This window comes from Zootoca vivipara, chromosome 8, assembly GCF_965207765.1.
Source record: "Zootoca vivipara chromosome 8, rZooViv2.hap1.1, whole genome shotgun sequence".
Classification (NCBI taxonomy): domain Eukaryota; kingdom Metazoa; phylum Chordata; class Lepidosauria; order Squamata; family Lacertidae; genus Zootoca; species Zootoca vivipara.
Genome location: NC_142591.1, coordinates 77,467,400 through 77,480,586, shown reverse-complemented (window position 1 = coordinate 77,480,586; position 13,187 = coordinate 77,467,400). Strand labels below are relative to the sequence as shown.

At 47.8% G+C, this 13,187-nt stretch overlaps 1 protein-coding gene across 2 annotated transcripts in view; it reads left to right on the top strand.

Moving 5' to 3' along the window:
* The window catches only part of ADCY8 (adenylate cyclase 8), a 107,315-nt gene extending 97,830 nt beyond the window's left edge, over positions 1 to 9,485 (top strand). For both annotated transcript variants that reach the window (XM_060277612.2, XM_060277611.2), the window contains 3 exons: positions 4,959 to 5,051; positions 5,889 to 6,003; positions 8,900 to 9,485. In XM_060277612.2, the coding sequence (XP_060133595.2) occupies positions 4,959 to 5,051; positions 5,889 to 6,003; positions 8,900 to 9,387 (696 nt within the window). In that variant the 3' untranslated portion in view covers positions 9,388 to 9,485. The remainder of the gene's footprint in view (positions 1 to 4,958; positions 5,052 to 5,888; positions 6,004 to 8,899) is intronic.
* The last annotated feature ends 3,702 nt before the right edge of the window (positions 9,486 to 13,187 follow it).

Genomic DNA, 13,187 nt, shown 5'->3' with positions numbered 1-13,187 from the left:
TTAACCTCCATGCAGTGATTTCTGCTGCTTTTATTTCAATCTATATGGTAATGTGCTGAGGGTTTTTTTGGGAGGAAGGGGTTGATCATGAGTTCTCGGGCAATGATTGGCTGAGCTGCCCCAGTGGCACAGAAGGCAGGTAACAGATTTCCTTACACCAATTGGCTCAGCTGCTCTCCTCCGAAAGGACTCTCGATGCCATTGGCTCAATTGCATGCATCCTACGTAACAGACAGAAGGGCAGAGGAAAGAAAAAGTTGGGGGCTTTGGAAAGAAGGTAGCAGCCCAAGAAAGCAGAACAGCAAGGGAAGTTGGGATATTTGGGGAGGAAAGGTTGGGAAAGAAGCCTTGAGGGAAGGATGCATGAGAAAGAAAAAATGTGCAGAGCAGGAGACCAAAGTGGAGGAAGGCAAAAGTTCATATATTAATTTGAAATAGAATTTTAGAATTGGAAGGAACCCCCAAACCCCCTGCAGTGCAGGAATCACAACTAAAGAATCCTTGACAGATAGCCTAACCTTTGGCTGCCAAACTCCAGTGATGTAAATATATACAGTGGTACCTCCGGTTGCGGATGGGATCCGTTCCAGAGCTCCAGTCGAATCCCAAGGCTTCCGCAACCAGAGGGATTGCTTCTGCGCATGCGCACGCCATGGTAGAGTGCTTCTACGCATGCGTGTGCGGCAAGATACTTCCAGGTTTGCCGCTTTTGCAACCTGAACTTTACATTACCCGAGGGCAACGTAGCACCAAACACAACTGCTTATTCTGGTAACAATGAGGCAAAGGAGATGACTCTTGGCAAACCAAGGGCCGCATTCCCTTCCTGGCAACTCTGCAGGGGCCACGGATCAGTAGTGGACAAGGATAGAAGTGGGCAGAGCAACAAATGTAAATTTCACCCTGCGAATTGGCTCGTTTCCATACATGCTGCTCTCTGCCCTCCATCCAGGCTTGTAAGAGGCATCAGAAGAGCTCAAGGGCAGAAGCAGGGCAGGGAGCGATGTGGCCTAGGGAGAGGCTATGTGGGCTGGGGCCCTCCCAGGGGCCAGATAGAGAGACCTAAGGGGCTGCATTTGCTTCCCAGGCCTCAGGCTCCTCATTTCTGCAATACGTCTTCCATGTACTTGAAACGACATGGGTGTCCGGCGCTGGCATATGGCAGTGTTTCTCAAAATACAGTTTGTGCCTCAGAGTCATAGAATCATAGAGTTGGAAGAGACCACAAGGGCCATCCAGTCCAACCCCCTGCCAAGCAGGAAACACCACCATCAAAGCATTCTTGACATATGGCTGTCAAGCCTCTGCTTAAAGACCTCCAAAGAAGGAGACTCCACCACACTTCTTGGCAGCAAATTCCACTGTCGAACAGCTCTTACTGTTACATCTCTGCTAGGTGTAAAATAAAAAAATTCCTTCAGTAGCACCTTAAAGACCAACTAAGTTTTTATTTTGGTATGAGCCTTCGTGTGCATGCACACTTCTTCAGATACACTGAAATCTCTGTTTGGTCTTACATCTCTGCTAGGTCTCTGTTGTTGCATTTCACCAACTTTTGTTGCATTTTTGAGTTTCTCTCTCATTGGGGTCCCCCTCATGGATTCTGGGCTGCTGTGTGTCTTAGTTAAAGGTAAAGGTAAAGGGGCCCCTGACCATCAGGTCCAGTCGTGTCCGACTCTGGGGTTGCGGCACTCATCTCGCTCTATAGGCCAAGGGAGCCGGCGTTTGTCCACAGACAGCTTCCAGGTCATGTGGCCAGCATGACAAAGCTGCTTCTGGCGAACCAGAGCAGCACACGGAAACGCCGTTTACCTTCCCGCCGGAGCGGTCCCTATTTATCTACTTGCACTTTGATGTGCTTTCGAACTGCTAGGTGGGCAGGAGCTGGGACCGGACAACGGGAGCTCACCCCATTGCAGGGATTCGAACCACCGACCTTCTGATCAGAAAGCCCTAGACTCTGTAGTTTAACCCACAGCGCCACCTGGGTCCCATGTGTCTTAGTTACATGTGCACAAATGTCAGGAAGTGCAGATCACAGGACGCATCAAGAGACAAGCATGCCAGCTACTTGAAAGTGCAATTACTCGAGAAAACCAGCAAGCCACTTGAGACAGCAGAGATGGGGTGGTTGTTCCAGCTTGTCTCTTCACACTCTGGAGCCTCTACCTGGGCATCCTTGCCAACTTGCCATTTCAAGTTGACGGAAATAATGATCCCTGAAGCTCTGACTCTCCCCCCCGCCCCCTTCATTTCAAGGTGACATTTTGAGCAATTGTACAAATCTGTATAGATCGACAAGCCGAGGGCATGACAGAGGTAGCCTTTAAGACGGGAACGTTCAATAGCTTGTGTTGTAATGCAGCTCAGAGACATTTCAAAGAGGTGTTCAGCTTTTTCAAACACTGCCGGCAATCCTCTCCCGCTGTGTCTATCGATATAAAAACTCAATTTCATGCCCAAGTTCCTATCCAGCTATTGGTGTATTTATTAATGGCTTTGTTTTTCGCGCTGCAGCTGGAGCAAAACAGCACGCTTTAGAAATGAAGCGCCATATCCAACAATATCAGTAATTATATTAAATAATCATGAAATGCCTTTTACATGTGCTTTAAGGACAAAAACAACTTCAATTGTTTCAAGAGGGGGTACAAGCGAAGGCCTCCCCTCATATCTCATTGGAGAGGCTGTGCCACAGAACAGGGACAGTCACGCTGAAGGACCTACTCTGAGTTACTGTGGTATTTTGGGGGACTTCAAGGAGAAAATCTCTTGCAAAATGCATCTGCCTGCTGGATATTTAAGGAGTAGGGTGGCTTCTCAAGTTACCTGGTCCTGATCTGGCCTTTATTCCATTTGAGCACATAAGCGCAACACTGGCTGGGGATTTTCCCATGGCGCTAAGAAAGTCAGAAAGCGTCAACCTCATCGAGAAACTTAACCACCTATTCTTGCACTGACCGCTTAATTTATAAAGGATCCAATTAGGGGCGACTCCCGACATCATTTGGTATATATAACGATTAGTTTGGGAACCAAGAGGAAGCGATGCAGTCCTTTGCCAGTTGTTAATCTGCTTTTGATTTGGAGACACGGTTGATTGACATTCACCAGAAGCCTCTTTCAGCAGGCTTAAATGAAGGAAAGTTGCTGAGACACTTCAATTAAGCGCAGCAGCTGTGACCTCGCTCAGTGAATGAAGTGTCTGAGCCTTATGCTCCTGAGCCAATAAGAACATAAGGATAGCATGGGGGGGGGGGCAGGGGTCCATCTAAGCCAGCATCCTGTTCTCACAGCGGCCGACCACATGCCTACAGGGAACCAGCAAGCAGGACCCAAGGACAAGCACACACACACCCCTCCTGCGGTTTCCAGCAACATATATCCAGAACCATTTGCTGCTTCCAAAACAAATGGGAGACGGTTGTTGCACCCAGGTCCTACTAGTGAATTTCCCGTAGATACCTGGCTGGCAACTGTGAGATAAGGATGCTCAACTAAATGGGACTTTGGCCTGATCCTGCTGGGCTTACGTTTCTTAAGAATCAAACAGTGTGATTCCTCCCTCTCCCTCTCTTCGCACCCTCTCCCTCAAACTCACACCCAGTCATCACCAGTTTTGCTCTCGAGTTTATTCCATTTGATCTCGATTGCTCCATTTCCTCCTCTCTCCCGCAGTGCAGGTAATAGCAATATTGATATTGTCATGAAATGCTTTAAGTTCCCGTCCCCGTCCCCCCGCCCCGCCCCAGTTACAGGGATCATTTCTCTCTCCTTTCGATCCTGCAAAGATTTGTGTGCAGGGAGTGTGAAATCAAACTGCTTTACATGGCATCTATTATCCTGGTGCAAAATGTGCAGACTATGGTCATTGCAACATTTATTATTATTATTATTATTATTATTATTATTATTATTATTATTATTATTATTATTAAAGGCTGGGGGGGTTTAAGCCTCATTTGCAGGGCATGTCAAGTTTCCAGGCAGCCTGTAGATTTGTGCAGTTCTGCAAAACACACTTTAAGAAGCATTCTGGGCACGGCTGCAGCGACCTTGAGTGCAGACAGGACTGCAGTGTCATGCCAACAGAAGATTTTGAAGCACAGCTTTACAGAGTGTGTGGCAAACAGCGTGCCATCTAGTCATCAATTGCTGTTGGGTGCAGAGATGATGAACTGATCGAGAGAGTCATAAAAATGCAATCTTTCACTTCATGCAAAATCAGAGTGTTGCGTTGTGTTTTTCCCAGACATGGAAGGTGCCATATGGGAAGCTTGAATCCCTACAGAAACCCCTCTGCTAGCACAACTGGTCGGTGGGAGAGGTTTTTCATTACAGTGGGGAAAGGAATATTTTGGAGCTAGCGGGGGCAGTGACCTGGTGTTGCTCATGTCAGGAAACAGTCGGTAGGGTATACTGGTTTGTGCAAAAACAGGTTTGTTTTTTATGCTATATTTGTGTTGTTATGCCTGGGTTGCATGGTGCCAATTTCATAGTTGGATGCCTAGAGAACTCTGGTTATGGGGTCATGATACGAATGCTCTATGCAAATAGCAGAGAGTTCCAACCTCCTCGATCTGCCAGGGAAGGAAGGCCAATTCAGCTTCTCCTGTAGTGCAGGTGTGTGCAAATGCACAAACATTAACACAAAATGCCAACATCTTCATTCTGTCCAATCCGCAACCACATAAATGCATATCCAAATAATCACATACTGGTGCAAACGTGTTGAGTTGCAGCATATTATTCCATCCAAGGAATTAAACATTCTTAAATGTTTCCTAACAGTTATGCTTTTTTAAAAAAAACACAGGTCTTTAGCCCTTCTGCAAAGTGCCACTGAATTGACACCTTCCAAATCACAAGTGATGAAAAATAAAAATGGAAATGAAAAATAAAAATTTGGGAGCTGTGCATCCAATAAACGTGATTCAAAGAACTCTCTTCTTTGTTAGTTGCTAGGTGAAGAAAGGTTTCAAGATATTGAAAAAATCAAAACCATTGGCAGCACCTACATGGCCGTGTCCGGCTTATCACCTGAAAAACAGGTAAGGAGTTTTCTGTTGCCTAGCAAAGACAGCTTGTATTTTCTAATGCATTTGTCATAGTCTAAAGTACAGGACATTGGAGTGGATTTAAATATACAGTATGCAGTTTGGCGCCACTACCAAGAAGGCCCTCTGCCTAGTTCCCTGTAACCTCACATCTCACAGTGAGGGAACCACCAGAAGGCCCTCAGAACTGGACCTCAGTGTCCAGGCTGAATGATGGGGGTGGAAACTATCCTTCAGGTATACAGGACCGAGGCCATTTAGGGCTTTAAGGGTCAGCACCAACACTTTGAATTGTGCTCAGAAACATACTGGGAGCCAATGCAGGTCATCTCAGGACCGGTGTTATACAGTGGTACCTCGGTTTAAGTACACAATTGGTTCCGGAAGTCTGTACTTAACCTGAAGCGAACTTAACCTGAAGCGAACTTTCCCATTGAAAGTAATGAAAAGTGGATTAATCCGTTCCAGACGGGTCCATGGAGTACTCAACCTGAAGCGTACTTAACCCAAAGTATGAGTGTAAGTGGTTCTGGAAGTTCGTACTTAACCTGAAGCGTACTTATCCTGAAGCGAACTTTCCCACTGAAAGTAATGGAAAGTGGATTAATCCGTTCCAGACGGTCCGTGGAGTACTTAACCTGAAGTGTACTTAACCTGAAGCGAACTTTCCCATTGAAAGTAATGGAAAGTGGGTTAATCTGTTCCAGATGGGTCCGCGGAGTACTTAAACTGAAAGTACTCCAACCGAAGTGTTGGAGTTACTTAAACCAAGGTGTTACTGTATGCCTGACTCGTGCAATGGATTTTCTGCTTTTTTCATTCCCTCCCCAGCAATGCGAAGATAAATGGGGGCACTTGTGTGCCCTAGCAGATTTCTCCATAGCGCTGAACGAAAGCATCCAAGAGATCAACAAGCATTCGTTCAACAACTTTGAACTCCGCATTGGTACGTATGGGCTGAGCCCTTTAACATTAGTCACCCGAATGTAGAGTTTCAGGTGCACCTAAAGCTCCCAGGTGAGTAGGCTTCACATCAGTAGAAAGGACAGCACTGCATGTCGGCTTCTCTTTGAAGGCATGAGGCTGATTCTTCCCTGGAGTAAATGAGAAAGCCTTTGCAAGCATCTCTACATTGAAGCCATGTGCAATATGTAATCCTGGGAGCTGGGAGCTGCCATCCCTCTGTCTCAGGAGACATTGGAGGAGTGCACCTTTGGGTGTGAAGTCAAACTGTTGGAAGGCTGCAGCGCCTGGGGGCAGATGAAGGCGTCCAGTTCTGCTGGTGTAGATGCACCATAGCGTTACTTCTCTCTACGCCCCACCCCCAGGGGTCAATGCACAACTTGTCTGTTTCTAGACACTGTGGTCATCTGCAAGGGATTCCCACATGGTGGTGTTGATGCTGCCAGCCTTCATGTCATGTTTGCTGACGGCTTTGTAGCACAGAGTTAGTCTGTCAACGGGCCTGGTGCCTAAAGCCCAGGTAGAGGTAAAGGTCAATGACCCCTGGACTCCAGTCGACTATGGGGTGTGGTGCTCATCTCGATTTTCAGGCCAAGGGAGATGCCGTTTGTCCATAGACAGCTTTCTAGGTCGTGTGGCCAGCATGACTAAACCGCTACTGCTGCAACCGGACACTGTGACAAGTGCCAGAGCGCATGGAAATGACCAGAAAGCACGTCATTGGGGATCCTGCCATCTTCCATTCAATATAATGATATTCAGTATAATGATATCACTCTTTGGTATATAAACAGCTTGATTACAGGTCCGCCGCATGTGATTAAGGTTACATTACTGCGGGCATTCTTTCTGAGCCATTAAAAATTGTAGATCTGTGATGGAGAAATTGGATCTGGCCAGCAAGCCCAAACTTTGTTTCTACACCATTCCAATGGACCTAGTTTTTTGTTTTTGTTTTTTACAATGCCACCAGGTGACCCATTTTGGCCCACACCATTTGAAATAACTGTGTAGATGCAGGCACAGCTCGTTGGTGCCTGCAAACATCATTTCAACTCAACTACCTCTTTACCTGCTTTTGTGTCAGGCTTCAGGGAATCTGATCCATCCTCCCCCCACGTCAAGCTGCCAGGGATAAGTAGACAGGAAAAGCTCTTACCAAGTCTTTTATTCAATATTCACAGAGAGGGGCTTAGGAATGCTGCCTCTTGGAGTAATGGCTTTGCTCCAAGTAATCTCCACACACCCCTTCCCTTCTCAGTCGTCCCCCGCACCCTCCCCCCACGGTGGCTGCTTATGGCCATTTGTCTCTTAGCTCTTTGCTCTCCTACTTTCGCTGCTCACTGGGTTCTGGGAGGAGGGTCTGGAATGCATTCTATCTCTGAACCATGACTGTCTCCAGACCACTGTTGTAAATCTATACTGCCTTCCTCTTCTCTGGAAGGTTCAGGGGGAGGGGGAGGTGGTCTCCATCATTCCTCCTCAGTCCAGTCCCTGGCAGCTTGACACCTGACGTCACATATTACATCAGGCGTAGGGCAGATAGGTGTGGCTTAGTCAAAATGAAACTCATTGGCCCAATGGGTTGGCCTGGCAGGCTGAAGACTCTCCACTGCCCTTTTGGGTGGTACAACATGGGCCTCTTTAATTTTTGTTCTGGTTCCAAAGTAATTTACCGTACTGAGGTTAAGAGGCACAGCCGCAGCCCGACCCCCCCCCCCCACATAAAACATTTTCAAAATCTTGAATAAAAAACAGCTGAAAGCATTCAAAAGTTTATTAAAATCAAGAGCAGCTAAAACACACAAAACTTCTACATGTCTAAGGTGAACAAAAATGTTTCAAGCAGGCACTGAAAAAAGTACAGCAAAGGCACTTGCCTCATGTCGACAGAGCATTGCTGCTGCCACACTAAAAGGTTGATTTCTTACAAGTGTGAAATGAGAAAGGCATACCTCGGAAGTCGAACAGAATCTGTTCCAGAAGTCTGTTTGACTTCCAAAATGTTCGGAAACCAAAGCACAGTGTCACGGTCCGGTCGGCGGGCGGTTGAAGCCCTGGCTGAGGACGTCAGGATCAGAGGCAAGATGGTGGTGTAGAAGCAGGAACAGGTGCAGGGTTGAGGGTCCAGCAGCAGGTAGTCGCAGGGTCAAGGAGCAAGGCAGAGGCGAAGGTCTGGGAGTCAAGGAGCAAGGCGTCGGCAAGGCAAAGGTCCAAGGAGCAAGAGGCCAGATGCAACCAGGCAGGGATACTGTTGCTGTGGCAAAGAGCTGAAGGGAAATGCTGAGCTCCCAGCTCCTGCCACCAGGTGCAGTGAGATATCAAGTGGTCTCACCTGAGTGGTCACTCCTTGCCTCTCCAGCACAAGCTGAGGCCTCACCTGAGTGGCCACTCCCTGCTTCTCCAGCACAAGCTGAGGCAGACCCCAGTCCTGCAAAGCACTACAGGCCCCAGAGCCTGACTCCTGCCCATACTCCTGACACACAGCTTCTGATTGGCTGCAGGAAGCTTCTGCAGCCAGTCAGAAGCCGCAGAAGCCCCGTCGGACGTTCGGGTTCCAAAGAACATTTGCAAACCGAAACAGTCACTTTGTTTCGTTTGGGAGCCAAAACCTCCGACTCGCAAGGTGTTCAGGATCCAAGGTACGACTGTATTATGAGGCAGTTCTGCAGACAGAAGTAGTTGAGCAGGCATGGATGGGTTAAGTCCATCCTGCAGGTAAGCAAGTCTGAGCTATGAAGGGGAATGTGATCATTGGGGTGAAAATACTGGACTCCAGCCATGTTAGATCCAAAAACAGTCATTCTTTGCTGTTTGTGCTGCAGCAGACTAACATAGCTATTCTTCTAGCCTGATCTTTTCTCTTTCCCCCTTCCTAGGGATCAGCCATGGCTCTGTTGTCGCGGGCGTCATTGGTGCTAAGAAACCCCAGTACGATATCTGGGGCAAAACAGTCAACCTAGCAAGCCGAATGGACAGCACCGGCATTAGCGGCAGAATGCAGGTACCCGAGGAAACGTATCTCATCCTCAAAGACCGGGGGTTTGCCTTCGACTACCGGGGGGAGATCTACGTCAAGGGCATCAGCGAGCAAGAAGGGAAGATCAAGACCTATTTTCTTCTGGGAAGAGTACAGCCAAACCCTTTGATCTTGCAACCAAGAAAACTGACGGGGCAGTATTCCTTGGCTGCCGTCGTGTTGGGGCTCGTGCAGTCCCTCAACAGGCAGAAGCAGAAGCAGATCTTGAACGAGAACAACAATTCCGGGATCATCAAAGGACACTACAACCGAAGGACTTTGCTCACTTCCGGAGGATCGGAATCCGCGGCCCAAGCGGAGGGGGCCGACAAGACTGAACTGCCATGAGCCTGCATCTTTTCTTCGTCGTCCTCTTCATTTTTTAATTTCTTTTTCTATATGGGAAAAAATAAATATATAAATAAAAATATGGTTTAATTTTTTTTAAGATCGGGGCTGCTTTGTTTGCTTTTTAAAGTCTACTTATTTTTAGACACAGGCATGCATTGAGACGCACACAAACCTTCCACTCCCTTTCAGCATGTTTTTTTCACGTGCAAAGATGAGGCAGGTTGAACCGGCTACAAGGTGGCTATGTTCCACCTTGCACTGTTGGTGCTTCTGAAGGCCAACTGCTGGGAAACACAGGTGAGGAGGGCGCTCTTGTGGTCAAGTCCTTCTTTGAGGTTTCCCCATAGACATCTGGTCGGCATAGCTGCCAAGTTTTCCTTTTTCTCGCGAGGAAGCCTATTCAGCATAAGGGAATTTCCCTTAAAAAAAGGGAGAACTTGGCAGCTATGCTGGTCGGCCAGTGTGAGAACAGGATGTTGGACTAAATAAGTGACTGACCTGATCCAGTGGGACTCTTTTTATGTTCTTGGGCTGCTTACCAAGAAAGGTGAGTTGGTAGGAGGTAAGCCGACAGGAACTGGTCAGCAATAAATCACACTGAGGGAAGTTAGCTCTTTATTAGAGAAACATAGTTGGCTCAGGAGTGCCAGGCCTAATGAGCACAGCAACTCTCCATGGTAGGTCTTGCCCCTAAATCTGCTTCTCCCCCAGATCCTTTCCAAGCAATCTGAGACTACATCGGCATGGCTGCCTTTGCTCCTCCTTCTCCATGCCTCTCTTGGTTATGGGAGACCAGAGGGAAGGAGAGCTTGTCACGTCAGGAGGAGAAGACACCTTGGATTGAGCTTGACTCATCTCTTCCTCTTGGCCTCCCTACTCTCCTGCTTCTGTTTGTGGGCTTCTCTCTGCCACAGATTCTCCCTGTTCACTAAACCCTGTCACCGCTTCAGCTTCCAACACCACCCCCCTCCCAGGCTTCTTTCTCCCTCTAACCACTCTTCATCATCCCACCACCAATCCCTGGGCTCTGAGCCTTCTTCCCTTGGGAGCTCCTAAGTGGGGTTTAGGGACGCGGGTGGCGCTGTGGTCTAAACCACTGAGCCTCTTGGGCTTGCCGATCAGAAGATCAGCAGTTCGAATCCCCGCGACAGAGTGAGCTCCCGTTGCTCTGTCCCAGCTCCTGCCAACCTAGCAGTTAGAAAGCACGCCAGTGCAAGTAGATAAATAGGTACCATCATCATCATCATCTTTTTTATTTGTATGCCGCCTTTCCACAGTTAAAACAATGCTCAAGGCGGCTTACAATATGAAAAGATTTACATGATGACAAACATAGCAAAGTAGTCAAAAATAAATAAAGCACATTAAAAACTATATAACCAAACTAAACAATTTCCACATAAAAATAAAGATACAAAAAGTTAATAGCAGTAATATCAGTTAATATCAGTAACAACAGCAAAAACTCCCAACCCCCCCCCCCAAATACCCCAGTCCTTGCTGGGCAGGAGCCACAGCTGCAGGTACCTTCAAGAAAGAAGATTCCACCTAAACATTAGGAAGAACTTCCTGACAGTAAGAGCTGTTTGGCAGTGGAATTTATTACCAAGGAGTGTGGTGGAGTCTCCTTCTTTGGAGGTCTTTAAGCAGAGGCTTGACAGCCATATGTCAAGAATGCTTTGATGGTGTTTCCTGCTTGGCAGGGGGTTGGACTGGATGGCCCTTGTGGTCTCTTCCAACTCTATGATTCTATGGTACCGCTGTGGTGGGAAGGTAAACTGTGTTTCCGTACACAGTGTCCCATTGCACCAGAAGCGGTTTTCATGCAGGCCACATGACCTGGAAATCTGTCTGTGGACAAACGCCGGCTCACTTGACCTGAAAGCAAGATGAGCACCTGAACCCCAGAGTCACCTTTGACTGGACTTAACCGCCCAGGGGTCCTTTACCCTTTTTTAACCTTTTTTTTTTAAAGGTAAGTTAAGTTCAGTTAAGTCCAGTCGTGAACGACTCTGGGGTTGCAGCGCTCATCTCACTTTACTGGCAGAGGGAGTCGGCGTTTGTCCGCAGACAGTTTTTCCGGGTCATGTGGCCAGCATGACTGAGCCACTTCTGGCGAAACCAGAGCAGCGCACGGAAAGGCTGTTTACCTTCCCGCCGTTTACCTTACCTATTTATCTACTTGTACTTTGACGTGCTTTCAAACTGCTAGGCTGGCAGGAGCTGGGACAGAACTACGGGAGCTCACCCCATCGCGGGGATTTGAACCGCCGACCTTCCGATCAGCAAGCCCAAGGCTCAGTGCCACCCACGTCCCTATTTTTTACCTTACATTTATCCATGGTGTGGAACAGCCCATTCTGAATACGCATGGCGGGAGCTTGCCTTGAGAATGCTTCTCACGCTTGCTCCTCCTGACCTAGCAGCTCTCATCCTGCCGGTGGTAGCTGGGGCTGCCTAATAAATATGCGAATGTTGACGGGTTGGCAGATGTACAGATTTACAGCGTATCGCGCCTTTGAAGAACTTCTAAGCAGATCTGCCTTCAGCTTAAAAGAGAGGAGATTCAGCACCACCTCACCTTGAGAGAGAAAGCGCTGGAGGGGGAATATTGCTGAAATCTTTTTTATAAAAAAGGAAAAGTTCTCCTTGGGGAAAGGAGAGAGGCAATTGTTTCATGGGATGATTTTGCGGAGAGAAAATTTCTTTGCGATTATACAGAACTGTCTTAAATCGGTCCAGGTAGCTAGCTCAGATCTGAGTGATCTTCAGGTCATTTATTCTTATTCTTAAAGGTAAAGGGACCCCTGACCATTAGGTCCAGTCGTGACCGACTCTGGGGTTGCGCGCTCATCTCGCATTATTGGCCGAGGGAGCCGGCGTATAGCTTCCAGGTCATGTGGCCAGCATGACAAAGCCGCTTCTGGCAAACCAGAGCAGCACATGGAAACGCCGTTTACCTTCCCGCTGTAGCGGTTCCTATTTATCTACTTGCATTTTGACGTGCTTTCGAACTGCTAGGTTGGCAGGAGCTGGGACCAAGCAACGGGAGCTCACCCCGTCACAGGGATTCGAACCGCCGACCTTCTGATCAGCAAGCCCTAGGCTGAGTGGTTTAACCACAGCGCCACCTGGGTCCCTATTCTTATTCTTATTTATTAAAATTTTATACCACCCTTCATCACAGGGCGGTTCGCAATATAGCAATTTCAAAAAATGAGAACCCAAAATACACAATGAAACAGAAACAAACCAATAACCCCACTCCCAAAAATGCATTGAAAAGACGAAAGGTCTGGTTTTCGCCTGGGCCTAAGGATGCAAAATGAAGGTGCTAGGCAAGCTTCTGCAGAAAAAAAGGCCAGTGGCCAATCTAGTCCTGCATTCAGTTTTCACAGTTGCATGTGTAGACCCTTTAACCACCCCCCAAAAAATTCAGACAAGACTCAAATTTTTGGTTTGGTTTTTGGCAGAATTTAGGCCACAACTTTATTGATTACAATCAAGTGAGTGGTTGCATAGGTTCTGGTTCGACTAGCTCCCTGCACCCTTGCAGGCAGCGCTGATCCAGGACACAACATAGGTCAGCCTTGGGTGAACACCCGGCACAATGGAAAGCGGGGTCAAGCCAATTCACCTGCCAGATGTCCCCTGGCTCAGGGCACAACCCTTCTCAGGGTTGACCAACCAAAGAATCCCTGGATTCCTTTAACGGAATACCCATCACATAGGGATGGCCAGAGCGTTCTGACACCCCTATCACCTGAACCAGAGCCTATCCACAACCTTACAAGTTG